Raw genomic sequence first — 27,771 nt, forward strand, 5'->3', positions numbered from 1 at the left:
AAGCTGGGTTAAGATAAACCAGAGTTAGTGTGAAATCTGATTTCAGATATAAAAGCTTTAAACTAAAGCTATTACATCAGTAATAACATCAGTACACCAGTAGTAAGATCAGTACACCGGTAATAACATCAGTAAACCAGTAGTAACATCAGAATGCACATCCTTCATACTGTTCTCTATACATTTCCTAAGATGCTGACAGGAAGTATTACGTCTCTATATTAAACAGAGAAGCTCTTTTATTGGTCGAGCTAACACTGAGCCGGTTCTGAAATTTAGCATTAACAGGATCGGCTGAATCATCTGTTCTAATGCTGACTATATCATCACTGTTGAATTTTATGACACGAAGACTTAGACACGACGTCAGGCTGTAGTTCCAATTAAGCGTGATAGGAAATCCTTCATAAACCTGTTCGATGCCAGGAGGAAGCAATTCAGCTGGATTTGATGTTGTCCTAACCGGAAAAGGTTCATTCCATGTGACACCCCCGCCACCTAAAGGAGAATATTTTGGATCGCAAGTACATTGAACAACTCACTTTTCGATTTCGTTTAAACAAGATCGGCTTTCCTCTAATTTTGAGTAATCTCAAAGGCACAGCAATCTGCTGCTGTCAATATAAGAATCATCTAAACTTAGTACAAACCCAGAACTGAACCGGAGGCCTTTAACAGGAAAGGGTTACAAGGTCACCCTTTCTTCTCTTAACGGCCATTAGCCAATATTAATTTCGCAAAAAGACGCTTTAAACTGCCCACGAGAGCAAAAAATACCACAATTGCGTCGATTTACATTTCATTTAACTTTATTGAGGTATTCAGACCTAGATGCAATGTGGATATGCAATTTTCAGAGCGTTTTTCATAACCCTCGAAGATGATGTTCGTCGCATGTCAACAACAATTATCAGGCACGAACGCATACTGTGGGTCTGCCTGTGGTGCAGTTTTGGCAAAGAAATCTGGAATGGCAGGAACTAACAAAACCCAGATTGGATCAGAATTGGAAAACCTCGAAACCCGGTACATTAACCAGTGGTTTTACAAACAGCCCGGAATTTAATGAAGCCTATCGATTTAAATTACTTAAAAGCCTGATGAATTAAGGAAAATCTGTCTTAATCGTATAATTCTGTGATGAATGAGTGTGGTTTGTTTCCATCTCGTCGGCTGCCGTTGAAAAAAATATAAAATTATTTATATTTTTTCAGGTAAGGGCCTGTCTACATGTAAGTGAGGGACCCCAGGTAGGCGAGGGACCCCAGCTAGTTGAGGTACCCCACCTAGCCGTGATCGTTTGCATTTATACTTAAAGCAGAGCCTGAGAGATCGAAAGCACCAAGAAGCGGAAATACGTCAGTGTTATAAGACTTCCTGGGCTGATGTCATAATTTACTTTCTGTTTGACTTGTGGATCGAGCCATTCTAAAGCCGTATTTAACAAGGTGTGATAATGCTTTCTGTATATTTTCTCGTTTCTCTTGTGAAGCGCGAATGACCGAAATTTTGTGAGATTGCTGGTCTGCTTGTAATTGTTGTTAAATTCTTTAATTGGTTGTCAACTTCCCGATCGAGTGCCATAATCGCTTGAACTTTGCTCAGATAATTTTAACTTTGTTTCAGCGAAATGCAAGACTTAAATAATGGACAGTTTAAAAGAGACAACATCTTATTATGACTTTCATTGTTAAAAATTCTAAGTGAAACAAAGGAATCAGAATCTCAGTACTCTGTAAACATGTTAGGGGATAATTAAAATCGATAGAAACTGAGTGAGCCCTTTGATTTTTAAACTGCTTTCTTTATTTTTACAGAATAACTAGGCCATTATAAACCCATTGCAACCATTTAGAAAGTTTCATAAAAGTTAAGATTTTGTAATGAAACTGATCAGTACATGGCGAAAAACTTACTTTTCTTGATGAACACCATCTAAACATGGTTAAACCGCAAGTTCAAAAAATATTACTGTAAAAATATTACTGTTTTCCCTACTAGGCCACCTTAATCAATAAAGGAATTTTTTTACGACAAAAGATTCATCCGCTAAATTTCAAAATATAACAAGAGGGACAGCAGATGCAACATTGGAATATTTTTGGTGTGGATTCGTAGGACATTTTAAAGTAAAATACATGTTTTGTGTAAAAGAACTTATAAAAAAATATATAACACTAGGGGGAAAATTAGGGTTGCAGCTTTTAAACTCGTTAATACAAAATCGTTTGTCTTTCCAAGACTAAAAGTATAAAAATATGTAAGAATATATGAAAGCTGCACTTCGCCTCGCTTCGTTGTCAAACGGCTTGCTTTAAGGAGTTACTTAATCAGCAAAAAATATGGGTAAAAGTAAAATATATAAGAAAAATAGATGATGTCATAACGCTGCAATGTCAATAACTCCATCCCTTCCTGTAGGAGAAATCACTCGCTCACAACGCAAGATCGTCGACATTAACGTAGAGTCGATCATCGTAATTTTTTAAGTTTATCAGTCCCTGTAAAAAAAATAGATATACGAAAAAACATGAAAAACGGGTATAAATTATATTATACTCTGTTAAGCTTTCGAGGGTTTCTTCAAATTTTTACCTAGAAAGAGAGTATATTGCTGATACAGTTAATTTTGGATAGAGAAGTCTTAGATTGATTGTCGAAAAACCAACTAACCCTAAACCCAACCCTTGAAAAACTAAGCCCAAAGTATTCACAACTATCAATCAGAACAAAGGTTAGCATCAATCTTAACCAATAGAACTCAAAGTAGAATCAGGCAACCTCCTTTAAGCGCGGAAAAACGTTTGTGATCAGGCTGGGATTAGTTTAGGATTTCACGTTCGCTTTCCACTTTCGAAACTCAATTAAAAATTGCTGTAAAAGCGAAATAAATTGAAACCATAAACTACATTTCGAAGCCTTCATGGTGACACCATTATCAAGTTTAGTTGATGGTGGTAGATTCTAACAATAAAACCTTGAAAAGGAAAAAAGAACACAAAGAGTCTCTTTGTAAAATTTTCTATTCTACCTTGTGCCGGTTTTCCATTTCTTTGAGTTTGTTCCTCAACTTCTCAAAAGATGGTCTCAAATTAGGGTCGTCTTTCCAACATTTTATCATTATGTCATACCTGAAAGGACGTCCAAAAATAGTTTAATTAGAAACGGTTCGACCTATCCCTAGAAAAAAACAAAAAGCGGCACAAATACTAACGTACGAGAAAAGCCATCATGAAACAGTAAAAACACGATATTATCATACAACTTATCATCTACGTGTTGTGGTTTAGGCATTCTGTATCCCTCTTGAAGTAAGTTTGCAATTTTTCTTCCATCCATCCTTGGATACGGTGAACCACCTGAATAGAGCAGGTAATGTTAACTTACTCTAAAATGAAATGCTCTACAGATGTATATTCATTAACAATTTTTTCCGCCTAAGGCCAGCGACTTTGGCTATCTAAACTGGTTTTGTATGACCGAAAACTAATTATAAAGAGACTGGTAAACCCTGCTTACTTCACGACTTCGTGTCCCCCCAATTGCTGAAGCTAAAATTACTGGACTGGTAATCTGCCATGTAACTTACCAATCGTGAATATCTCATAGAGGAGAACCCCGTAGCTCCACCTGTAAAACAAACGGGATACATTTAAGGAAGTAAAATTTCTTCCCTACAAAAATGTAATTAAAACATCTTTGGTGGTGAAGGGAAGGGGACATGGGGTGGGGAGGTACACATGCGCAGTGTCAGAGGAGTTGATCCCTGATCACTACCCATAAAAAATGAGGATAACCACTCCTCACTGAGATGACCTCACACCAGCAAAATAAAAAGACCCAAATACAAAAGTAACCAAATAACTTTTTGCAGACCTGAAAACAGTTCATACAAAACCATTCTCATCAAGCTTAGTGCAGTGTTCATATCTTCCTTGTACTCACACATCACTCCTGGTAGAATATTTTCCGTAAAGCAACGCCTCAATGGCAGTCCATTTTACAGGGAGACGCCCCTGAATAAGAAGCAAAAATGTAAGGAGTTGGCGTAGTCCTTAAAAAGTACTAACGCTCCCAATGGCAACAACACTGAAACGAAAGTTCCAGAAAACGGAGCAGGATTTACTGAGCTTGTTTTCTTTGAGCAGTCAATCCAGAGAGGCATCTTCACCCACACAATCCAAGGCTTACGAGAACATTGTTTTTTCTCAAAATCATTCATACCCTAGTTTTTTTTTCGTAAATGTTGTCCTCTCGCACATCTCTGGCCATTCCAAAGTCCGTCACTTTGCACGTTTCCCCTTCTCCAACCAACACATTACGAGCTGCAAGATCTCTATGAATAACCTTAAACAAAGAGAAAGTGTTTCTTTTGGAAAACAACCTTTAGCGAAACGAGAGGCTTAAGGGTGACTCAGTGACATGGGATGACATCCTAGGCAACGATTCCACAATTCAACAGAAAGTGAGGTATATTGGGAGACAAATAAGGCCGTATTCTGTAGGGATGTTTCTCAAAGAATAATTACATCACTCACTGGTATCGATGACAAATAGGACATTCCATCAGCGATTTGCCAAGCAAACTTTATCAGCTGCTGTGAGGTTAGGTTTGTTTGTGGTTTGATACCCGGGTCTTTGTAGTAAGTATCATTTAATCCACGGCTCTTTCTCAGGTAACCCAGCAGATCCCCAAACGGAACATATTCGATCAACACCAACAGTGGCTCTAGGGAGACAAACAAAGTTCCGCAAATACTCGATTACATGCCGCAGATGGAAGCAAAATTACAAAGAAACGTCACTCTCCAATATAAGTCACAGTTACTTGGAAGAGTACGACGTTTATTCAACGTCTATGAGAAAATGAAGTATTAACCACCGTACGATTCGTTTATATTCACAATTGTTGTAAATCTTTTTAAAAGCAATGTAACCATAAGTCGATTCCACTGCCCTGACATCGTATTAAAATTTTATTTAAGGCAGGTCATGTTTTATATTCACGGTCTACTACCGGAAAGATTCTCGCCCTCGTAGCGTATTCACATCTTACCGGCCCACATCCGCAACATGTGCGTGAAACTTAAGAAGGCAGTTTTAGTCTCAGCCCATTTTTGATCCCCAATAGATTTTAGTGATCTTAAATCTCATTTACTGATTATACATGCGCTGCTATTTAGCAGACAGTATAAAAGTGTGCCTACTTCTCTGCCGTCAAATAAACTCTATTGAGACCTCACACGTGTACGCAAGAATAGAATATGCCCAAACTGTAAGCGTCGGTCAGCGAATTTTCCCAAAAGTTAGCAGGAATGGGAAAAAAAAGGTAATGGAGTGATGGGGCGAGGTAAATGGACTATACCCTTCAACAAAGGCTCCCTCAAGATCAACGGCGCGCTGAGCGATCGATCCGTTTGATAAGATATCCTAACAGTGACACTCTAAGAATCGATTTCAAGACAGTTACTTAGGCTTAGACTAGGAGTACGATGCGGACCTCTGAATGTGAGGCACACGAAAAGTATGGTCTCTACTGTTCGTACCCATCACTTCCAGTGTCAGTTTTGTTTCCGCTGATTTCTTTTACTTCGCCGAAAAAGGATGGAATACTCGTACTCTATTTTTACCCGAAGATCGCTTTAATAGGTTACCAGTCGTTTCGTACCCAGCCAGGTCAATTCGTACCCGGTTAGTTGGGTTGTTTCGAACCAAAAGTAATAAAGTATGTTTTATATCTTAAGTATTTTTAAAGAAAGGTCGGTCTTTTATTTTGAATAGCAATATTCCCTGCGTTAAATAAGTTTTTTTTCTGTGACGTCCATTTTAATTTACGCGACTGGCGAATGTTGTTTGTTTTCCTTTGTTAGAATAAATAAATTTTTACCTTTAATAAAAAGGGGAGGCAAAAAATTACACTGGTTGTCGTTGATAACAAAGTCACAACTGCAAACAATAGACTTGTTCTATTTAAAAAATACCACTCAATTAGCGCGAGGCAATAATCTAGTTGTTTCTCTCGAGGTCACAAGTACACACAACAGAATTTTGCTTGAATCTTATTCACTTGACTCCACTTGCCTGTCGTACGCGGAAAAAGTCGTACAACGGAGATCTGTTCATGTACTCGCACGTGAAGCATTTCTGGTACAATCCGAATCAAACTGGGTATGAATGGACTAAATTTGGGTACGAAACGGCTCGGTAAGAAACGACCGTGCGTAAGAAACGACTTGATACCCTTTTAAAGAGTAAAATGTTGAGTACTGTACTCAATAAGCGCCCCCCTCGAATTTGTTTTTTTCTTAATAAGCGTCCTAGTTCTAATAAGCGCCCCTTTTGGGTTACCAGTCTCATTCCAATGAGCGCCCTTAATCTGTTTCGGTGATAGCATTGTTAAAGTAAATGTACATTGAGATCAACCGTGGTACATCTTCGTTCATTTTTCACATGTAGCCTCAGTACAAAAAGCGTGGCCTTAGTCTCAGTCTCCCAACTATTATGTACATGTGAGTGCACAGTCCCTTCAAACAAATGAACTGTTTGCCGCGTCTGCTTGGCTCTTCGTTCTCTCCAGGAAGGATGCAGAGGCAACAAGCCCGTTTTCCTTTTCAAATAAACATCAAAGCTATGTTTCGCACTTTCTGCTGGTTCTTATATGTCCCTAACTACCGCCCTGTTTCAAATAAGCACCCTCCTGTTGTCCACCAAAAGTAAATAAGAGCTCCGGGCACCACATCAAATCATTACAAATTACTATATAAATTAAGAGGAAAGATATCTTAAGCTCAAACGCCAACATACCGAGAAAAACGATGCTTATTTATATTTTAAAACCTATTTTTGGTGATGATAAACATTTCAGTATTTACCAGACTTGGTAACGCATCCCAGGAGTTTGATAACGTAAGGATGAGGTTTAAGTTGTTTCATCAATTCAAGTTCAGACAGCAAATCCTTTCTCTCTGATTCAGAAGCGTTTTCTGCAACAGGATTTCCGATCAACAATCGTCGAATAACATTTCAAATGAATCACAATCATATCATTCAACTGTAACATTATATAGGTAAACGAAAACAGATGGATAAATCAGTAGATAGACAGATAGATTGACATATCGACAGATTGATAGTGAAAAGAAAGATTGACGTATAGATATATTGATAGATAGAAAGGTAGGCAAAGAAGGTATAAATCGATAGCTAGATAGGATAGATAGGTAGATAGATTGACAGACAAACAGACCGACAGACACGCAGATAGACAGACAGACAGATACATAGATAGATGAATATATAGTCAGTCTGTCTGACGAGCGCTTAGGCGCAAAACTCAGAGTAACAGAGAATCGATGCGTCCTCTTTGATTCTTTCACATATATATAGATGAATATATATATATATATGTGTGTGTGCGTGTGTGTGTGTGTGTGTGTGTGTGTGTGTGTGTGTGTGTGTGTGTGTGTGTGTGTGTGTGTGTGTGTGTGTGTGTGTGTGTGTGTGTGGAAAGATTAATAGATATCATTCGATTCTACCATACATCATATTTAATGTGTTTTTCTTGGTCAACGTAAAGCGCCGAAGCTCTAAAGTGCAACCATCATTCAAGGGGGAATGTTTTTACATTACATCTTAAAATTCCATTTCTACATCAAGTAGAACAAGCTTCAAGCTATGCACATAACTGTGGCATAGTCATATATAATGTGATTATAGAATGTGATTTCTCTAAACAGGAGCTTGGAAATTATGCAGAAGCATATAATTAAAATTAGAACAAAACAATATAAAACAAGACGAAACAATTTGGGCAGACTTCTAAGTCAGTTCAAAGACCAAGTAAAACATGACTTTATTTCTTGGTACCTTTCAACATTTTAACTGCTACGAGCGTCTCCTTGGCTCTTCCATGTAGGTTAACAGCTGTTGCCTTGGCAACCTGACCAAAAGCACCTTTTCCAACGATCTGCTTCATCGTCACATGTTCTCTTGGAGTTTCCCAGAAGCGTGCGTATGGATTAAGAGAAGCGTACTCGCTGATTTGTTCAGTGCTGAGTGGACTGGTATCTGCCATCAATTGTGAACGAGTTCTGTCATCCAGTGCCATGTAATGGCTTTGAGAAGGTTTACAAGTAGACAATTCGACTGCAATCTCAAACAAAAAATTGTTTCCAATTCATTAAAAGATGATAAAACTACCCAACGAGCTTGGAAACTATTTCAAATCTTCAGACCAGCTGTCTCATGAAAAATAGACCACTATATACTTAGACTTATTTAAAAATTCCAGTGAATAATCGTCCTAAAATCTGTACCAGATATAACTTTCTGGATTGAGGTAAACTGTAAACCACAATGGGAAGACTCTTAGTAAAGAGAGCAACGTAAAAACGAAACACACCTAGGACTACAGGAAAACATATCTTTACATGAAGGAATCAAATTAATTTCATCACGCAACCTACATTAGTACTTCCTTTTGTTTCATTTCTTGAATTTCCAAATGTTCTGAAACAGAGAATCAAATATATTACACAACAAACCCAATTCTCTCTAACTGAAAAATCCTAAATAATAGAAAAACATTCCAGACAGCATAGTCCAGTGAAAATAGCAGCTGGAAACTGGATATAGGCTTGGCTACAGTCATAGCCTGAATGTAGCCGCACCCTCCCTCTACAGGCAGACTATATGAGCAGAGTAGACTTGCCCTGAGCTTCTCATATGTGATTGTCTTAAGGGAAGTTTAATTTAAATAGCCAGAGAAGGTTTCACATCCTCTGCATTCAAGCATTGAAAGTTTCATTTCCCCCAGTTACGAGAAGTGGAGAAAAGTATCATGTGCTCAGAGTGGTTTTTCTGTTACCGAAGAAAAACAGACTTAATCTGCACGAAACTTCTAAATATATAGTCAACGACAACAGTATTATCGTCAGATTAAGAAAAATTTCTCACTGAAGGCTCTACAAATTGGTCGACCATAAAGACTCAACTGCATGTCACCAGCATTGTACATGTAAGAGAATACTTTTGGAACAATGATAATGATAATAATGATAATGGCAAGGATAATAAGACTGATAATAATAGTAATAATAGTAATGATAATAATAATAATAATAATAATAATAACAATCAAAACTATAAATTTCACAAACGTGATTGGTTACCACAAGCCCCAGTTTGGGCACTAATTAAGGACAGTGTACAAGTCATGCTTGTGAATGGACTGAGTTATTGGATAGTTCGCATCATGTGCATGCACTGTTGTTGTGTACTTCACCAAATTACCAATTGTTTTTTGCTTTGTTTTTATTTTTAATAAAACGCATAGTTTCTTCAATTTTGTCCTACTTTTGATTAACTTGTAATTAACAAATCAGACTCCTGCTCTGCGGTCGTCCGATTTCTTTAAATCACTCCAGGATTACAGACCAAATTGGACTCAGCTCAGTCCTATTGCCGTTACTTATGATAACAATGATAACAATAGCACTTAATTCATGAGTCATAGTGAGATCACTGAGGGAAGATCACTCAACTAATAAGGGACACCTAAAACACTGGTACTTTGGCCTGGACTAACACGCAGCGACCTTGCATATCTATATATATAAAAAATTTTGTTTTGTTTTGTTTTGTTTTTTTAATTAATTTTTTTGTTCTTTTTTCTTTAAGCTTTTCTACAGCTCATTAAGATTTCGCTTATTGTACAAGTGACAACCAATACATTCATTGTCCAACAGTTAATATGGTGGCACTGTACTGTGTATTTAAGGCACTCTTGCAGCACAAGTCAGTGCCTTAAAGTTAGTGGTAATTGGATCAATCGAAAACATTCACATGAAAACAGTGTGGTGTTGAAATTATTAAAACGATCAAGCCGTAAAGGAATGATGCAAGTAGACAGCAACATTTTGGTAGAAAAATCTCACCTTTGGTTCATCACCATCTCTGTAGTGAAAAAAAAGAAAAAAAAACAAAACAGAAAAATAAAAAGGAAACCAAAACAGAACAAAACAATAAATACTCGACATTAAGCAAAATTTTTCTGTCACAATCAAAGTAAAGTCTGTTTTATGTACATCGAATCGAGTCTTAAAAAGCATACAATGTCATGCGAGGTCTTTTAACTGTCACTAGCTAACCACAAAATAGATAACAACAAAACAAATTATTATAGTTTACAATACACTGTTTTAAAAGTTATCTATCAAAAATATAGACATCGCTTAAGCAAAGATTATAATGCAGTGGATAGTGAGCTGAACATTGCACTTAGTCCTAGAAGAAAGGAAAATTATTAAAGATATATTTCTAGGATGCCAACACTAGTGTTCATTTGAGAGCGTATTTATCAACCTTACCTTTAGTGCCATCCGTGTTGCGCCTCTTTTTCATGCAAGTCCACCAAACTAATATTCCAGCAACAGCCAGTGCAGCAACTGATCCAAACACTGCACCAAAAATGATAGCTATGGTACCTACAATGCATGATAAGCTTCAGATAATTTTTTTCAATGATCTTACGATAAAGAAGCTGCCTCTGTACTCCTGTTATTGTCAGGAAACATTTTAAATTCAGTCAGAACTCAATCTATCTTCTTCCCACAAATTTTTGTGATACAATTCATTACATATATAGAACTAAACAGGCAGCAATGCGTAATTATTCTCTTGTTAAGAAAAATATATGGACGAAAATTCTGCTCATGCAAGGTTGAAAGAAATACAGGATAATTTATATCGAACACTCTGCCCTCTTTAAAAGCTTTTAAACTACAACTTTTTATTGGTTATTCACAGCAAAAACAAGATAGAGCCACCCACTCCTCAATCCGCAAACTTTTACATAAAGTCTGGCATAATCAGATCTCACCTTTTTCTGCGGCCAGGGTTTGTCATGTTGATGAAATGAAACAGAAAATAAAAGAAAATCATGATTGTAATCTGACACCATTACAAATATTTAAAGCTTATTAAAAGGAAAGCTATAAAATTGTTTCCTCAACCAGAAAGATGCAAGCGTATTAAGGTTAATGTAATACAAGCAAAATTGTGTCCTTGGACTCAAAAATTACAGCTTGATTCAGTTGGCTGGTAATTGCTTTCAAATTGAGGCTGGCTGTAGTTGTCAATGTTATCATTACCATTACACGCCAAGTTTTCAGATCTCTGTATAAACCTGCCACAGTACCAATTTTTGAGTTATACACAGTAACTTTCAAAAATATATTTTATTCACACCAAAAATATGCTTACAACCAAGTGCAGGGCAAGGACATTCATAAATCAACTTGCAAAACTTTTGTATGAAGGGCTATGAGGACTTACCCCCATAGGACCCATCAAATGATGATGTGGCACCTCTACTTGTTGGTTCCACATCAGGTCTTTTCATTTTTATGGCAACAACACCGAACTCTCCCAGCTTCCCATCTTTCACAGCATCATTAAGCATCATGATAACATCTTGTTCCTTTGTTGTGGAGTTGAATTTCAGTGCAAGGTCAACAATGATACTTCCACACCTTGGGACAGACATTAACTGAGGGTTAGAGTGACATGAAATGGAAAACAGATAACAAAAGAGCAAACGATAAAATTTCTAAATCTAATTGATTCACATACCTCACACCTATCAACTGCATTCCTTCATAGCCAGGTTTATCAGCAAAAGCCTCCTCAAGCTGCAAGTAAGCATTTCAATCATTTGTCTTAAAAAATCACCCCAATGTGAACTAGGATATGTTTAGTTAATAGCTTTGCCAGCAATATCCAAGTTATATGTACATCAACTTACTGGTTTTTTTAATTTCTCCAGTAATAAGAAGTGGTTGTATTTTCCATCTATACATATTTCACTTATGATGACAATAGTTATGTTAATCACATTTCCTCCAATGTCTGTGAAGTAGGAGAAAAATCATTACTAAAAGAAGTACTGAATCTTTTTATTGATACAGGTATTCCATTTGAAAGCCAGGGTTTTGTAAAAACTTTAGGACTGTTCTAAGGTTATTCAACCTCAGAGATGATTGAGATGTCTGTTGCTTTCAGTTAAATATGTAGGTCCTGAGTAATTCAGCTTACAATGACTAAAAGATGAAAGAACAAAAACCTCATCTCAATTTACCCCAAAAGCTCCCACACAATTACAATTTCTCCTGTACATTGTCAGAAGCCTTGACCAAAGTTTTTTTCCCTTCTTTTGATACCTGAAGCCACCTGAAGTTTAATTACTGCATAGATTCCTTTGCATTTTACATGTTATTGTAATACCATAATCAACGTATAACATGTACATTGTAATCATGTAAAGAAACCAGAGAGTTATCCATCAAGTCAAAGTAAAGACACTATTTGGGCTTTTATAACCTGGCAGGCTAACCCCTGGTTCAACTCTAAGAACCCAATCAAAATGTCATGTTGGTACATGTATGAAGATACAGCTGTTAGATGCATGACTACTGTAGTGTATTGCGTTACCTAAGCGTTACTATAGTCACACTATATCCTGTAAGACACGATCGGCACATGATTGTAAAAGTACATTCCTATGTAAAAGTAGTATTACTGATTCCTAGTATTGTATTGTGAATATAGCTTGTTGATTCTTTAATAAAGTTCAGTTGAGCAATAGCAATCAAAGGAGTAACTTGACTGAGTCTAGACGACACAACAACTACAATGTACATATGACTTACAAACATTGGCAGTTTTTGAATCATCTCCATATGCATTGGCCACTCTGCAGGTGTAGTTGGCATCATTAAGGACTTGTGAAATATGAAGAGTACTCTTGTTACAAACTTGTTTTGGGTCACATGGAGTCCAAGTGTAAGTAGGTGGAGGGTTTCCTTCTGCTTCACAGTTAAGAGTTACACTTTGTTGTACACCAACAATAGCCTCAAGTTCAACAGTAACATTCTTAGGTCCATCTGTACATCAAATTGGAAAATAAAAATCAGATTAAAAAAACAGCATCTATACAAAGATGCATCTAAGTGACTTGTCTTTAACAGCTACTGTAAGGGGTCCAACCTTACCGGTAAACTTGTATACAAAAGGGTATTTTTTTTCTAGTCTGATGTCTCTTAGTTGCATGGATTCACTTGTGTGGGTTTGCAAAACATTCTCCTGTGGTTTCAATGAAATTGCAATTGTCTGGATGTTAATTGGGTGATCCTCATAGATGTACGTTAAATAAATTACTGGTAATCAAATTTTCATAGAATCCAGTAATTCACCAGAGAACTTTTCCAGGTTGACACTAAAAAAACCATTAATGGGATATTTCAAATTTTCCAGCTGACATCTTTTGAGATATGTTGAACTGATTTGTTAAAGATTTCCAAATCAGCATCAACTGAACATATTTGCTCACCCAGACGGTGGAGCACTGGAATCTCCTAACACAACAATTCTAATCTTAATTTTAAGAGGGGTTTACATTTACAGGGGTGAGTGAACACTTCCCAAAACAATGCAGTATTTCAAGCTGCAACCATTTTGGTCTCCATGGAAAGCAAAAAATATATTTAGCAAATAAAATTTAAACAAAAGCTACCAATTGGTAACCAACAGATTAAAAAAAAGGAAGGAAAAAACGTGACAAATTTATTGATCCTTAATTGGACAAATTATCAATGAATTTTCCTGCACTTAAAGTTTCTGACACATCCATTCCATATGTAACCATATGATAATGAAATAGGAACCACTTTCTTTACATGGATGCAACTCAGGAAAGAGCTCTGTACAATAGCTGACTACTTACATTTTCCAAGCAATGAAAACATAAATGTCTTTTCATCAGCATTTCCATTTCAAAAGGTTTTGACCGTATTTTAATTTTTGGGATGCTTTACAACCAAAAGCAAGCAAATATAGATCATCGTGTATTCTATTTGGTTATGCCACATGAGATTTAAAGCTGTGAAAATAAAATTATTGACAAAGGACCAGTTTCAAAAAAGGCTAAAGTAGCCTTCAGTAGCACCTAACCAAACCATCTAATCTTAAATTTTTAAGATGAGAAGTATGGTGACTAAATATCCAGTGACTAAAGATGTTATTCCCAATATCAAAGGCTTTAATAACACTATTTCAGCTCACTTCTAACATGAGATGTTTCCCAGCTGAGCATTATAGACCAAAATCATGTTAAAAATGATTTTTTACTATGTCTCAAAAACTTTCTAGTAATCATTTCTGCTTCTTGAAATCAGAGTTTCTTCATTCTCTCTCTCCTGACCATTACTACAATCTTTTCATCAGCAAGGGAGTGAACATACCAAGTTGGCAAATGAAAGTGTGGCGAATGTGTCACTTGTCTCCCTAAATACCTCATGTAGTGCAGGATTGTGAAATATCTTTCCATCTGTGAGTTTTTTTTTGTCAATATTTGTTTTATATGGCAACCATTTTACAATGGAATGTCCCCAGAAGGTGATTTTCTAAAAAATTGAGCTTTGAGCCCTGCATGGATGTACTTAGCCACACATCAATGCAAGTAATTGACAGCACACATTACAACATAGAAAATATATGGAAAGTGCATCTCTGTTTAACATCAGTCAAAGCTTTTTCACTGCATACTCACAAGTAACATTCACATAAACTGTTCGATTCTCTGGTTTACCAAAGCCATTATATGCTGTACAGGTATATTCTTCAGCATTATTCCTGTTGATGTTTGTTATACTCAGCACCTTTCCTTTTTCCACCACACCAGTATTTCCTTGGTTCCCAGGCTTTCCTTTGGTCCAAGTGATGTTTGGTTCTGGCCGACCTGAAGCATTGCAGATTAATTGCAAGTTGCTGCCTTCAGGAACATTTGATTCACCACTAATTTCAGGGATATGTGTTAGAACTAAGAGAAATAAAACAGTTGCAAGTAAACTTCAGAGATAACTGAATGGCATGTACACATATAAGCAATGTGCAAAAGCAATACTGTTAACATGATTTTAAAACGTTCTTCGTAAACCTTGCTCATGCAAATGAAATTCACATGTGTTATGATGTGCAAACAAGTTATTAAACAAGAACATTCCATGGATTAGAGCTTTCATATGCCCAAATGTCTGCCTTAACCCTTTAACTCCCAAGATCTCATTAGTAATTCTCCGTACAGTCTGCCATACAATTCTTATGACGTCAATTTGGAGAATTTGGTGTTGGATCAACTAGCAATCCTCTAATTGGTGTTTAACTATATTCTCATCACTTATAATTATGCTTTAAATTGTATTGACAATGTAAGGAGAAATTCTCTCAGTCAGTCATAGGAGGTAAAGGGTTAAGAAATTGAGTGGACCTTCAAAAGGGCACTAACTTTTTCTGAATTCTTTTCTCAGCTTAAACTAAGTATTAATATAATATTATTTTTAAGTGCAGTTTCCAAGAAGTAATTGAGTAGAAATTAATATTGAGATCCACAGGAGTATTTACAACAACAGTCTTTTAGAAAAATAATTTCTTTGGGGACTTCAGCCCACCAAAGTGTGAATAGCCAATTATAACATGTCACCATAACTGACTCCCACAATGTTTTGGGCAGCAAAACACCATGGTTTTTTATTTCAATCCTGAAAACATCTCCTTTACTATACCTCTGTATATTAAAGTAGGCTGTGAATGGTTGAAGACAAAATGGAAAATAGTCATTGACTGTGAGCCAATAAGGAGGTTGGGAGTAAGAGCAAGAAATAAAAGAAATTCCAAGAGGAATGACAAAAAAAAACTTGCTGAAATTGAGAAGGGCTTGTGGTTTAAGCAATCTTCCCTGATTGCTTGCAACATGCAGCTATCAAGAGGTGCTCCTGCAGCAAGTTCAAGCCACTCTAACTTGAAATAAAATTGCTGTCTATAAGAATCGAACCATGCTCTGCATGTGAAACTGCTAACTAAATTATGGTTTCGCAGGAAACTATCTGGGACTCCCTTGGATGCTTTTGTATATCCATTGACATACTGAACTATACCTTGACATGTGAACACCCAAAAGTGTAATATTGTGTCTGTACAAACCTTTGGAACAAAAGAAAACATACCAACACTGTACAATAAGTGCCAAAAGGAGGTGGATGACAACCTTCCATTCAACATAATAAATAGAAATCTTGTGATTCATCTGGAATAAGTTACTTATGAGTCCCACCTTCCCCCAGAAAAATATTGCCTGAAATTAGTCACCATTTTGTAACACCAGGAAACATTCAAATGGAGGAAGGTTATAGGAAAAAATAAAAAATTAGTAGAGCATGCTGAAACTTTTGCCACTCATTGCACAATGTAGTTTTCATGTAAGTGTTCCTTCTTTTAACACATTATTGAAAAGCCTTGATATTGGACCCAAAGACTCTCACAATACCAACCGAAAAACCATAGCACATATCAGTAAAATTTTGATGAGCAAACTTGACAGAAAAACCACAAAGCAAATGACAGTAATATTCAAAATTGGCTACACAGAGTTGAATGTTGGGGTATCCTCTTAATTAAGTCAGTATACTGACTAGCTTTTCAAAGATAATTGCATTCTGTACTTGCTTAGAGGGTAAATTAAGATCTTTCTGATAAAATTTAAATATATTGAGTGTAAAAAGACTTTTGCCTGCAGTTACACATGCAAGTTTCCCAGCATATAGTAATCAACATCTCTTTGGATTTGAATTTACCTTGAACCCTTTAATACATGTAATTAATTGCTTGATTTCTTTTTAGGTTGACTGTTTTTTCACATGTTATCCATGCGAGGTTTACAAATAAAATTACACTTGAATGTAACCAAATGTAGTACTAACAGACAGTACTATGTTAGAGGTTGGAAAATCTGATGAAATAGGCAAGTTTATTGTTGCTTTGTGGTCACACCACCACTACAAGCAGACTGGGTTGCAACCATTGCTTGGTATATTAGTATCCTTTACACTGTTGAAATCTGTCTAATTGTTTCTTCCCACAGATGAAAAAGGGGTGATTGCAAACAAAGATCATGTGTTATTTTGTGATCACACTCCTATCACAATAACATATGATTACTGAGGTAAACAGAATGTGATGGAAGTTTGGGTTACCTAAATCCTCCCATGCAGTAATTATTTTTCCCTTTTCTCAAGGTGCATCCCAATTTTTAAGTTAATGGTATATGCATTTTGGGTGTTTGATTCAAATGGGACCTAAAATGATATGTAAGACACATACACGTGATTGCATCATTGTTCTAAAGCGTTAGGTATACCATTAACAACAAACCTTCTCCCACGTCTAACAACATTTGGTTGATCACTTAAAACACCATCAGTCCAATAAACTAGACAAATTTGTCAAAAGGGATGTAGACGTTTTTTTCGCTAAGAATTAAAATCTTTCAAGTTCTACCTGCATTTAAACTAGGCTCAGAGGAAAGAACTGAATAACAGTTAATAGCACAGTTAGGGTACGCCTTTCTTATAGTCAGCAACACTTTTAAACTTACCAACGACTTCCAATAGAATTGCTCGTTTCCAAGTCTTGGGGATGGAGTCAATTAACTCAAACCTAAATTCTCCATAGGCCTTATCATCACCAACAGTCACAGAGGAGATAAACAGAGAAGTTTTTCCTGTGGTTGAGCTTACGTTGAACCGTTCCTGAAATTGAGCTGCCACAGGATTAGCTGAACCATCTGCGTTGATGGTGACAGCTATACCATCAGCGTTGAAATTTATGACACCAAAACGTAAACTTGAAGTCAGAGTGTAGCTCCAGTTCAGCGTAACAGAAGATCCTTCATAAACCCGTACAATACCAGGGGACAGCTTTTCAGCTGGATTTGATGTTGCCTAGCCGGAGTAGGTTCATGCCATATGACACTTTGGCCATCTGAAGGAGGATATTTTAGATCGCAGTTATATTTCAACAATTTATGCTTACGATTTCATGAAACTATGAACAGCTTTCCTATGATTTGAATTAAAACACCGTATACAGTTTAAAGGACACCTCAATCTGCAACAGTCAACATAAAAATCACCTAAAAATAGTAAATTATAAAATGAATCGATTGAGTTCTGATACGAAAGAAAGTAAACAATGAAAATATTGGAACAAAATCCCAGATAAATAAATTACCTGTTGGTTGAGGTATAAGAAAAATCCACACAAAGATATACTTCATGTGACAAATCATTTTACATAACTCCTTGTTTCCCAAAGATGAGGACTTCTCTGCATGTAAAAGACGAAAACGAAACAGATTCCACTCGATATAAAGTCGAACTAACGTGAGAATGGATTGGCTATTAAATAATAATAATAGTGTTTTAGACAGAGGTTCTGATTGGTTTACGGGTATTAGGGCAAAAGTCTGAAATGGAAGAACTGACAATCCAAATATCAATTACAATTGTTAAAACTAGAAACATTAGCTGTTTTACAAACAGCCATGAATCTTTTCAAGCCTTTCAATTTAAATACACCGATCGAATTAATGAAATGTCTATGGCAATTTTTTACTTTTAAGAAGAACTGGTATTAAGATGACGGACCCTTGCTTGTAGCCTACTAGCACAGAAATATTTCGAATATTTCCCGCTCCTTTCGATGGTCTTACTAAAATTTTTTTCGAGCTCTAATATTTCGGTCCCGACTTGAGGCTCGCTCGAACAAAAACAGTAATTCAATCCGGTCAGTACAAAATGCAGACTGCAGACTGGGTACGAAATACAGACTGATAAGTGATAGCACGTCATCTTACAACTTACCGAGCGTCACGCAATATTTCCATTATCTTGCGAAAAGCTCTTTCTATTACGAAGAAAATGACTTTGCCCTAAAAATTTTTTTACCCATACAGGAATTTCATTGAAAATAACCCTTCTTATTGTTTTTTTAGAGGGCACGGTAACGAATCCTGCAATCTGATTGGTTCTTTACCCGGTCAGTATTTTCCTATCTCTGCCCACGGGCCACGGTAACGCTTTCGTGAGTCGCCGAGGACATCCCAACTTTCGTTGCCATTTTTCATAAATATACCTCGTTTTGCCCGCTGGGCAGTATTTTTAAGCAAACACATCGGTCACTACCTCAAGCCGACTTATGAATCCTCCTTTCTCTCTCTCAAATCAATTTAGTTGACAAAAAAATATTGGTTTCAGAATGAATTTGTATAGGCAATGGTGTCATTACGTCGGTTGACAAGCGGCCTAAAAACCGTCTGCAATTGATTTTAATCATTCACAAAAAGTACTTAGAAAGTTAAAACGTGAGGTATTTGGTTACAGGTAAACTGAACAATGGAACTTTCATTCATTTAATGTCTGAATTTTCTCAAACAATTTGTTCGTAGTAAAAGAGCGAGCGAAGTTTTAATTTCAGTTCGACAATAAATATACGCTCTTGGTGAGTCTTTCAAAGTCCGTTCAATTTGGACATTTGGACCATAAATTGCACAACAGAAACTGAACGAATTTATTGAGAAAAGGCCGCATTAAATCCCCTTGTGTCTCGTTGGAGTGTGCCGTTCGAATTCAGTTTTTGTGGAGGAAAGACCAGATTTACACACGCCGTTGCAGCAAACAAACGAGCAAACTCTCACAACTTCAAAATAAAAAATTTGAATTTACTCACAATTACTTTCCTCGCCGTTTACTTAATGAACAGAGGTAAATCTTCGTACATGAATGAATCGTCGATGAGAGTGAATAATACTTTCCGTTATATCATTGATTGTTTTTGAAGAAAACATTGTCGTGACAGTCCTTGCCAAACTAGTTCCGTTGTTTTTCAAATCTTCTTGCGCTTTTTTTTTCTTACGCGCTCTCTAATTGACAGGTGTCAGATTGTGGCAGATACTTGTAAAAATAATGTTTCAAAGTTTGTTTGGAAGCCTTTTAAATCATCTTTATCGTTACGGAAATGAAAATGTTTCGCTGAGGAATCTCTCTTTAATTTGCATCACCGCTATTTTAACTACCATTTACTCACTCAAAAATTGTTCAGTTTATGGAAGATCTTGCCGTATTTACTGCCCTAAATCATTCGGGTTCAGCATTTTCAAGACCGAGGTCACAGTTTTTCACCATACGGACCGACCCTTAGCCGGTAAATAACATATTTATTGTTTTTAAACTTGACTAAATTCTTTCCGAAAGAACCCGAATGATTTGTGGACGTAAATACGGCAAGATCTTCCATAAACTGAACAATTTTTGAGTGGGTAAATGGTGGTTAAAATAGAGGTGATGCAAATTTAAGAGAGATGCCTCAGCGAAACATTTTCATTTCCGTAACGATAAAGGTGATTTAAAAGGCTTCCAAACAAACTTTGAAACATTATTTTTACAAGTATCTGTTACAATCTGACACCTGTCAATTAGAGAGTGCGCAAGAAAAAAAAAAAGCGTAGGAACATTTGAAAACAAACAGAACCAGTTTGGCAAGGACTGTCACGACAATGTTTTCTTCAAAATCAGTTAATGATCTAACGGAAAGTATTATTCACTCTCATCGACCATTCATTCATGTACGAAGATTTACCTCTGTTCATTAAGTAAACGGCGAGGAAAGTAATTGTGAGTAAATTCAATTTTTTTATTTTGAAGTTGTGAGAGTTTGCTCGTTTGTTTGCTGTAATGGCGTGTTTAACTCTGATCTTTCCTTCACAAAAACTAAATTCGAACGGCACACTCCAACGAGACACAAGGGAATGTAATGCGGCCTTTTCTAAAAAAAATTCCTTCAATTTCTGTTGTGCAATTTAAGGTACAAATGTCCAAATTGAACGGAATCGGAAAGACTCACCAGGAGCGTATATTTGTTGTAGAACTTAAATTAAAACTTCGCTCGCTCTTTCACTATGAACAAATTGCTCGAGAAAATTCAGATATTAAATGAATGAAAGTTCCATTGTTCAGTTTAACTGTAACCAAATACCTCACGTTTCAACTTCCTGGGTACTTTTTGTGAACGATTAAAATTAATTGCAGACGGTTTTTAGGCCGCTTGTCAACCAACGTAATGACACTATTGTTTATACAAAATTCATTCTGAAACCAATATTTTTCTGTCAACCAAAGTGATTTGATAGAGAGAAAAGAGAGGATTCATAAGTTATTTATCGGCTTGAGGTAGTGACCGACGTGTTTGCTTAAAAGTACTACCCAGCCGGAAAACGAGGTATATTTATGAAAAATGACAACGAAAGTTGGGATGTACTCGGCGACTCACGAAAGCGTTACCGTGGCCCGTGGGCAGAGATAGGAAAATACTGACCGGGTAAAGAACCAATCAGATTGCAAGATTCGTTACCGTGCCCTCTAAAAAAACAATAAATTTATATTTTCAACGCCATTGATATTCTTGCTTTTAGGTTAACTTCATGTCGAATTCCCGATTAAGAAAATATTTCTTAAATTTTAATTTAGCACGCTCAACACCTCCTTCTTTAAAAGTGACCAAAGGTATAAACAGCTAGTGCTTTTCATCCTCCGCACTTAATTTACAATCAGGTAACTTTAACAAACAGCACTTAGCTCTTTCAGAGGCAGTACCTTAGGTAAACCCTTTCTTCTCCGAATTTTCTGTTTATTCTTTTGTTATTTAACAGTCTTCAAAGGCTATTTTCTCTTAAGATATCTTTTCAGTATGATTCAAATTCCGATAAGTTCATTATAATTTTTATATTGTCAATTTTTCTTTTGTTCTGCACGACCTTGACCGTGAGAGTATGAAATTTAAGGTAGAAAATGATTTTGTAAAGCGTAAATATCTCGAAGGTACAGACTTCGTATGCAGGAACTGTTCGTAACGTCACATGATTCGTTAGCTAAGTGAGAAATGATGACGATGCATGGAGATTGACAGCTTAGTAAGTGTTACATTTAGAAGCTGGCGACCAGCATTTAGCTCAGATCTGAGCTAGTTCCTAAGGAAGTAAGTTGTGTTAAGGAAAAATAAATAAAGAAGAGTCAAGAAAAGTGTTCTCAAATTTTAATATACATACGATAAGATTTTTGACCGTTAACTAGCGGCGTAATTCCTCACTATTAGTATGTTTAAATATATCTTATGACATATATTGCTAAAGTGTTGTATCTATATCGACGCAGATAATGGCGTAAAATCGTACAGTATGTAGACTAAGATATTCGTGCCTTCGGACTAAACCAACTTGCACTCTACTTCTGTTTTGATAAATGTGAAGCATATATATCGAGGTTTACCGTAATATCATTCTTTTTTCGGCGTCGACAAAACCTGGATCGGACCAAATCGGATCACGAACCGGATCACGGATCAGGTCACGGATCGGATCACGGACGAAAAAATAAAATGTTTTGAAAAATAAAAAAAAATTAAATCGTTCAGTGTACGTATCATTTCATCAGTCAGTTATTCTTATTTTTTAAGATCATCTCACCTGCCACTTTTCCTTTATTCAATATTATTTAGCACGCGCGAGAAAAGAGGCGAGATGAGGAGTAAGATTGTTTTAAATATGACTATCGAAGTAAACGTAAAATAATTTTTAGTTTTTTTAAACCTTATCTAGTTAGCAGCATTCTGCAAACAGCAGTAAAAACTTGTCAAAAATTTTGAAAATTTTTTTAGGCGAGGTGAGAAAAAGATTTGGGAGCCTGTTCTTGTTCTTTAGTCCAGCTAAGCATATATGGTCATTGGCCCCCGCAATAGCCTCTAACTATGGCTTTAAAGCACAGGATGTGGTCTTTTTTCTCCGAAAAGTTTAAAAATTTTCCCAAATGCGACCATAACACAAACTCTTGTGTTATCTCTTTGATCATTAGTTCAATATACTCGTGGAATTTAAATCGCTTCGCGCGTAAAATGAATTCAGGTAAAGAGGAAATTAACAAGTTCGTAAAGGAAACTACAATTATTGATGTGTACTCACGTTTCAGTAGTCATATCTAGAACAATCTTACGCATATGGTATTAACTGGTCTGATCTTAAATGGCTTCAAAAAAAGCATTTGACGTTATAAACCACAATATTTACCACAGAAACTGAAGATGGGGGCGATCATTCTCGGTTGGATGAGCTTAAGACTGGAATAACCTAACTAAAGAGCTCTAAATCTCTAAGGAAACAAATAATCTCAAAAAGCGATTGTTAAACACTCTTTTGGTGAGATAGTAAGAAAATAACAACTTCGGCACGCCATCTTAGCTTCTGCATTAATTAAAACAATTTACTGATTTACTTTTTAGGATAACACTAATTAAAATTGCATTGTATGTATATATATAAAGTATATCCTGTGGTTATTTTTTCACTTAGTTTTGCAGAATGTAACATTTCTAGAATATATCACCGTTCATTTTTATAGTTTAAGCTTTATCTTATAGAGGGCCACAGGGTCATCAGTTCACCACTGTTACGTGTTCCCCTCTTAAAATAAAAAGAAGTCTATTGATTCTGTCGCACAACTCCGCCCTACCGTTTCCGGTTGCATGAAAGCGAAGCTATGGATGTATCACATCGTATTACTATGTTAGGTTTCAATGAGTGTCAAAGTGCAAAGGACCTTTTAACGCGTAAATCTCAATCTTTCGAGGTTAAGCTCCAATAGAATGACGAACAGAAATTTTGAGTGATGAGATAACGGCACAATAAGCTTTATTTTAGTCCATCTAGTGGGAAAAATTTAAGATTCCAACCTAATTATTGACCCCAGAGTACTTTCACTTCAATGATATTTGTCCCCAGTTCAAATTTTCAAAAAAATTTGTTTTCCTGCTTTTAAGTTAAAAAATCATCCAAGTTTAATTTGTCGAAAAAAAACTCAAAGCATTTAAAAGTGTGCAAGTTAGGGCTGAAAGGGCGTTTTACGATAGCTGGTACCAAGAGTAATGGACTCCCGCTGGTACCAAATAACAAAAGGTGTAATAATTCGGAGGTGTCTGGGCCAGCAGAGTGTTGACTTTCTTCTCGGACTTTCACCCGGGATCTCGATCTGCATATTTCGTTTACATCGCTTATTGCACTGCGCAAAAGAAGTTAATTTGTCACATTTCCCAAAACTTTGAAGAGGGCAAAAGAACTAAAAGGGAGAAGAGTTTGATAGAGCGAAAAAGTATGACCTTACTCTTTGCTTTCCTGGCAAAATGTTTGGTCCACGTTAAACCCATTCCATTCCTCCGGTGAAGTCGCAAGATGACCTTTCCCGCGAATCTCAGTGGACCTCTTTGTTACGAGCCTTGCCGAGGAGTTCAGCATATTCGCATCGATACACGCTTAAATAAGGTAAAAAGAACCTGTGCATTTCTATAGAAGCCGAAAACTCGAGTTACCTATACTTAAAAGAAATTAAGAGCGTATGTAGTTTTGGCGGACTTTGATGAAACTTGGCCAGAATATTCGTCAAATATCAATGCAGATAAAAGTGAGGCGCTTTTATGAAATCCGAAAAATTTTTCCTGTGACTTCTCGGCGCGTGACAACAACCGAATTCCCACCAATATCCAACTGAAAAAAATATTATCCTAAGAACCAATAGGAATATCGGAAAGGCCCCACATCCCTTTTAGCTTATTATTGAACAGTGATACAGTCCAATTTTTGGACGTCCGCAGTAACGCGAAGGCGGGTAATTCAGTTTTATTATTACTAACTTATGAACTTACTACTTACTTTAGTTCTTTCAACCGATCTTCTCTTTTAACAAGCTAATTTTCTAGTTAAAAATTTCTTAATCGAGTTTAACTAAGGCCCATTAAATAAAAAGAGAAATTCGAGTTTAGACAGAAACCTAACACTGCGAGTATGAATTGCCTAAATCGTCTGATGTGGAGCACGAACAGTGGGAGCACTTTTAACTGTTTAAAACTTCCATTGCCTGATTGATTTAATTTTTAAAATTAGCTTACGTTCACATTAGCGGCTAGATCGATCGCTAACTTGAACACTTTTGCGGACGAGAATAATTGGGTGCATTTCCAGCAAGATAATTTTTAAATTAGTAGAATTCACAGCAGCATATGTCATTTTGACTTCACTCTGTAAAACACAGAGACACAAGTTATGCTAAGTTTACAAACACAACAGAAATTTGAACAACCATTCATTAGCAATGACTTTGTTTGAATTCAACGCTGTAAGCGATCCAACCGTCTGAATCTATCGTGTCCTACTGGAGAGTCTTAAACTGAAAATGGAAATATATTGGACACAATATGCATGCAAAGCAAGTTAAGAAAGCATTTATACATCGCCATATGTCGTTCTTACGATATACTATCGGGCTGGTTTTGGAGAAGAACTCATCAAACTGGACATTCTGATAAGCAATTTCCGACTTTCGCTATTATGTTTAGTTCAAAGGAGCCGGTCTCTTTATGCATAAAATGGACCTCACTTTCCTGCTAGAGTATCAAAAAGTAATTAAGGATTACTCGCACCCTACACATTACTTTAATTTCTCTGTTCCGGCAGAACTCCATGTATTCATGCATAGCTTCGCTGGAGGGATGCACCTTTTAAGGGGCGTTATAGAATTCTCTTAATGATAATATGACCCTCTGTTATGAGATAACCAGCTCAACTTCAGCAGTCACGCTTGTTTATGACAGAGCGTTTGATAAACAAAAACAAAAAATCAATTTCGTCGCACTTCAGACAGTACATAAGCATTTACTACATAAGTATTTCTCTATATGTCGACAAAACATTTACATGCTAAATTAGTCTCTCTAACGAAAATAATTTCTTCAACTAAAAAATAAGGATTATGTAATGTTTCCAAAGATATTAGCAGGCAAGTCAAGAATTTAAAGAAAGCGAAAAAGCTTTTAAGTCTATAATACATGTCTCGACAGAAACTTCTATCATCAGTTAATTAATATACAAAGCGTTGGAAGTTGAATCATCTAGTAAGTAAAAAAAATGCTGATCATGATAGATGGTGACAACAAGAGAAGAGATAAAGCATGAAAGTGTGAGAATTAAAAGGATAGTTTTAGATTTGCAAAGTGTAATTTTTGATTCAAGGATGGTTGTTCTCTTTGAATATGAAGAGCCTCTTTATCTTAAGTTGAAAACCGGTAGAGGCGTGATCCAAAACATGGAAACTATCTGCGGAACACAAAGCGGGACAATGTGCAGAATCTCGCAGATGCTTGAAAACGTGAGAGGCCCTGTCACTGACTAAGTGCTCTCTAACCCGTGAGGAAAAATGCCGGCACGTTTCACCGACGTAACAAGCATTACAGCCAGCACATACAAACTTATAAACCACACGTGAACGGAGCCCGTCACAGCAAACAAGTTGCCGATCTTGAAGGAAGAGAAAACCAGCTTAATATCCAAGTCATCAATCTTTTTTCGAGTGATTGCAGAAAAATGGCCTTTGTAGGGTTGCTTAAAGTAAAACGTAGGTGAAGTGGTGGGAAGGGAACCCCGGGGATGATTATAAATAATGTTAAAATTAACTGATGTTTATTTGGGATAGGCACTTTTCGGTTAATTTGATACTATGTTTAGAATTGCTCTACGCCGCAGCTGTCAGATCCTCACCATACCGATCAGGAAGCCGGGTCTCAGAAGACGACGACGAGCGAGATATGTTTTAGGAAATGATGTGGAACTCCTATCAGGACTATTCGAAACACAAACCCACTCACGTGTCAACAACGACATGAAATAAAAGGCTGATGACTTGTGCCAATCTAAGAATAACTCAACAGAGATCCAAATTTTTTATTATATAATAACGCCGCTGGTCAATACAATCCAAGAATGGATTATGATGCGATCTTGAAAAACAGTGGCAATCAAAATAAAACGCTGGATAGCTAAGGAAACATTCCCGACTATAAGATACAGATTGTAAAAAGAGTATGTGAAAAACATAGCAGACGTTGAATTTGACACAACAAATTAACGATAATTTTCAAGCAAGGAATCCACGGGGATGAGAGAAAAATGAGTCAGTAAAGGAATGATGAATAAATGCAGATTTACGTCTCACGTGACTACATCGTGAGATAAACGATTAAACAGTTTATTATTACTTACCACCACAATGAGCAATAACCTCTTTAACGAGATGCAGATATATAGATAAAATGTTACACTTCTTGAAAAATAAAAGAACACTGATAACAGTGCTGTCACTAATCTTTAAGGTTATAACTGTTCAATGTAATATAACATATATCCTGTGTTTGAATTTTTAGTCCTTTTAAAAAGTTTTACAATACGTCACTCTTCTCTTGAACAACTTAAGCATGGGCTATAGATAAATTTCCTCCAAAATGCTCGGTGGATATTTCCTGAAAAGCTAGGAGCTCCTTGCCCCCTTTCCCAACTCTTCCTTGGTCGTCGAAGGATCATTTGTTCTGTGAAGCTTGTTGACTCTATTTGTTGTAACTGTGAAACATAAATGCCTGTTAAAAAATTCAAGAAGCCATTTTAATACATTCAGCTGTTTTAGTCTACTTTCAGGTGAGGCTGCCTGGCTCAGGTCAGCCCTCAGAGGTAATTACGATCTACAAACCTAATGAAGATATACGCACAAGTGTTTGCTAGCTATCATCTCAGACGTTCCTTGTGAGGCATCATCACGCAGACAAATTCGTTTCTGAATTTTCCAGACCTTACATTAAAAGCCACTTTCATAATTTTTTTGGAAAAGAACTTAAGACCAATTTAATCGAGCGTCAGCACCAACGTCGAGTTACATTCCTTGTAAAGAGAAAAAACAGGCAAAGAACAATTTTGAAAACAAAACTGCCGCTAAGTCTTCAAAACAAGATCTTTCAAGT

The 27,771-nt window shown here is 36.4% G+C and overlaps 2 protein-coding genes across 3 annotated transcripts; both read right to left on the bottom strand.

The window, feature by feature from the left end:
• Positions 1-1,783: 1,783 nt before the first annotated feature.
• LOC149043980 (proto-oncogene tyrosine-protein kinase receptor Ret-like) lies at positions 1,784-10,898 on the bottom strand. Of its 2 annotated transcripts, XM_089209084.1 has the most exons (13): positions 10,880-10,898; positions 10,368-10,484; positions 9,936-9,954; positions 8,466-8,508; positions 7,867-8,152; positions 6,873-6,983; positions 4,539-4,729; positions 4,225-4,347; positions 3,946-4,016; positions 3,590-3,630; positions 3,263-3,359; positions 3,032-3,131; positions 1,784-2,501 (listed from the first exon to the last, which is right to left on the bottom strand). In XM_089209084.1, the coding sequence occupies exons 2-13, from the start codon at positions 10,399-10,401 to the stop codon at positions 2,436-2,438; spliced, it is 1,182 nt and encodes a 393-aa protein (XP_089065210.1). In that variant the 5' UTR covers positions 10,402-10,484; positions 10,880-10,898; the 3' UTR covers positions 1,784-2,435. The 2 variants fall into 2 exon arrangements, with proteins under 2 accessions (XP_089065210.1, XP_089065211.1); XM_089209085.1 differs by lacking the exon at positions 10,880-10,898 and having other exon boundaries at positions 7,867-8,145; positions 10,368-10,447.
• Positions 10,880-15,576, bottom strand: LOC149043981 (igLON family member 5-like). Its single transcript, XM_089210806.1, has 6 exons — positions 15,536-15,576; positions 14,606-14,904; positions 12,708-12,941; positions 11,804-11,907; positions 11,632-11,690; positions 10,880-11,531 (listed from the first exon to the last, which is right to left on the bottom strand). The coding sequence occupies exons 1-6, from the start codon at positions 15,574-15,576 to the stop codon at positions 11,321-11,323; spliced, it is 948 nt and encodes a 315-aa protein (XP_089066932.1). The 3' UTR covers positions 10,880-11,320.
• Positions 15,577-27,771: the final 12,195 nt, after the last annotated feature.

The sequence above is a fragment of the Pocillopora damicornis genome, chromosome 6 (assembly GCF_964200805.1).
Source record: "Pocillopora damicornis chromosome 6, jaPocDami1.2, whole genome shotgun sequence".
Taxonomy (NCBI): domain Eukaryota; kingdom Metazoa; phylum Cnidaria; class Anthozoa; order Scleractinia; family Pocilloporidae; genus Pocillopora; species Pocillopora damicornis.

What these genes read in the sequence shown, in the direction of transcription:
- LOC149043980 (XM_089209084.1), bottom strand. Translation starts at nt 10,401, where the DNA reads ATGAAAAAGAGGCGCAACACGGATGGCACTAAAG. An exon ending in CCTATTTGTCATCGATACCA is followed by an intron (nt 4,348 to 4,538) that starts GTGAGTGATGTA and finishes TCTTTGTTTAAG; the next exon opens with GTTATTCATAGAGATCTTGC. An exon ending in CTATGAGATATTCACGATTG is followed by an intron (nt 3,360 to 3,589) that starts GTAAGTTACATG and finishes TGCTCTATTCAG; the next exon opens with GTGGTTCACCGTATCCAAGG.
- LOC149043981 (XM_089210806.1), bottom strand. Translation starts at nt 15,576, where the DNA reads ATGGTGTTTTGCTGCCCAAAACATTGTGGGAGTCAGTTATG. An exon ending in CATTGTGGGAGTCAGTTATG is followed by an intron (nt 14,905 to 15,535) that starts GTGACATGTTAT and finishes TTATCTCTGAAG; the next exon opens with TTTACTTGCAACTGTTTTAT. An exon ending in AGTTTATGTGAATGTTACTT is followed by an intron (nt 12,942 to 14,605) that starts GTGAGTATGCAG and finishes TTTGATGTACAG; the next exon opens with ATGGACCTAAGAATGTTACT.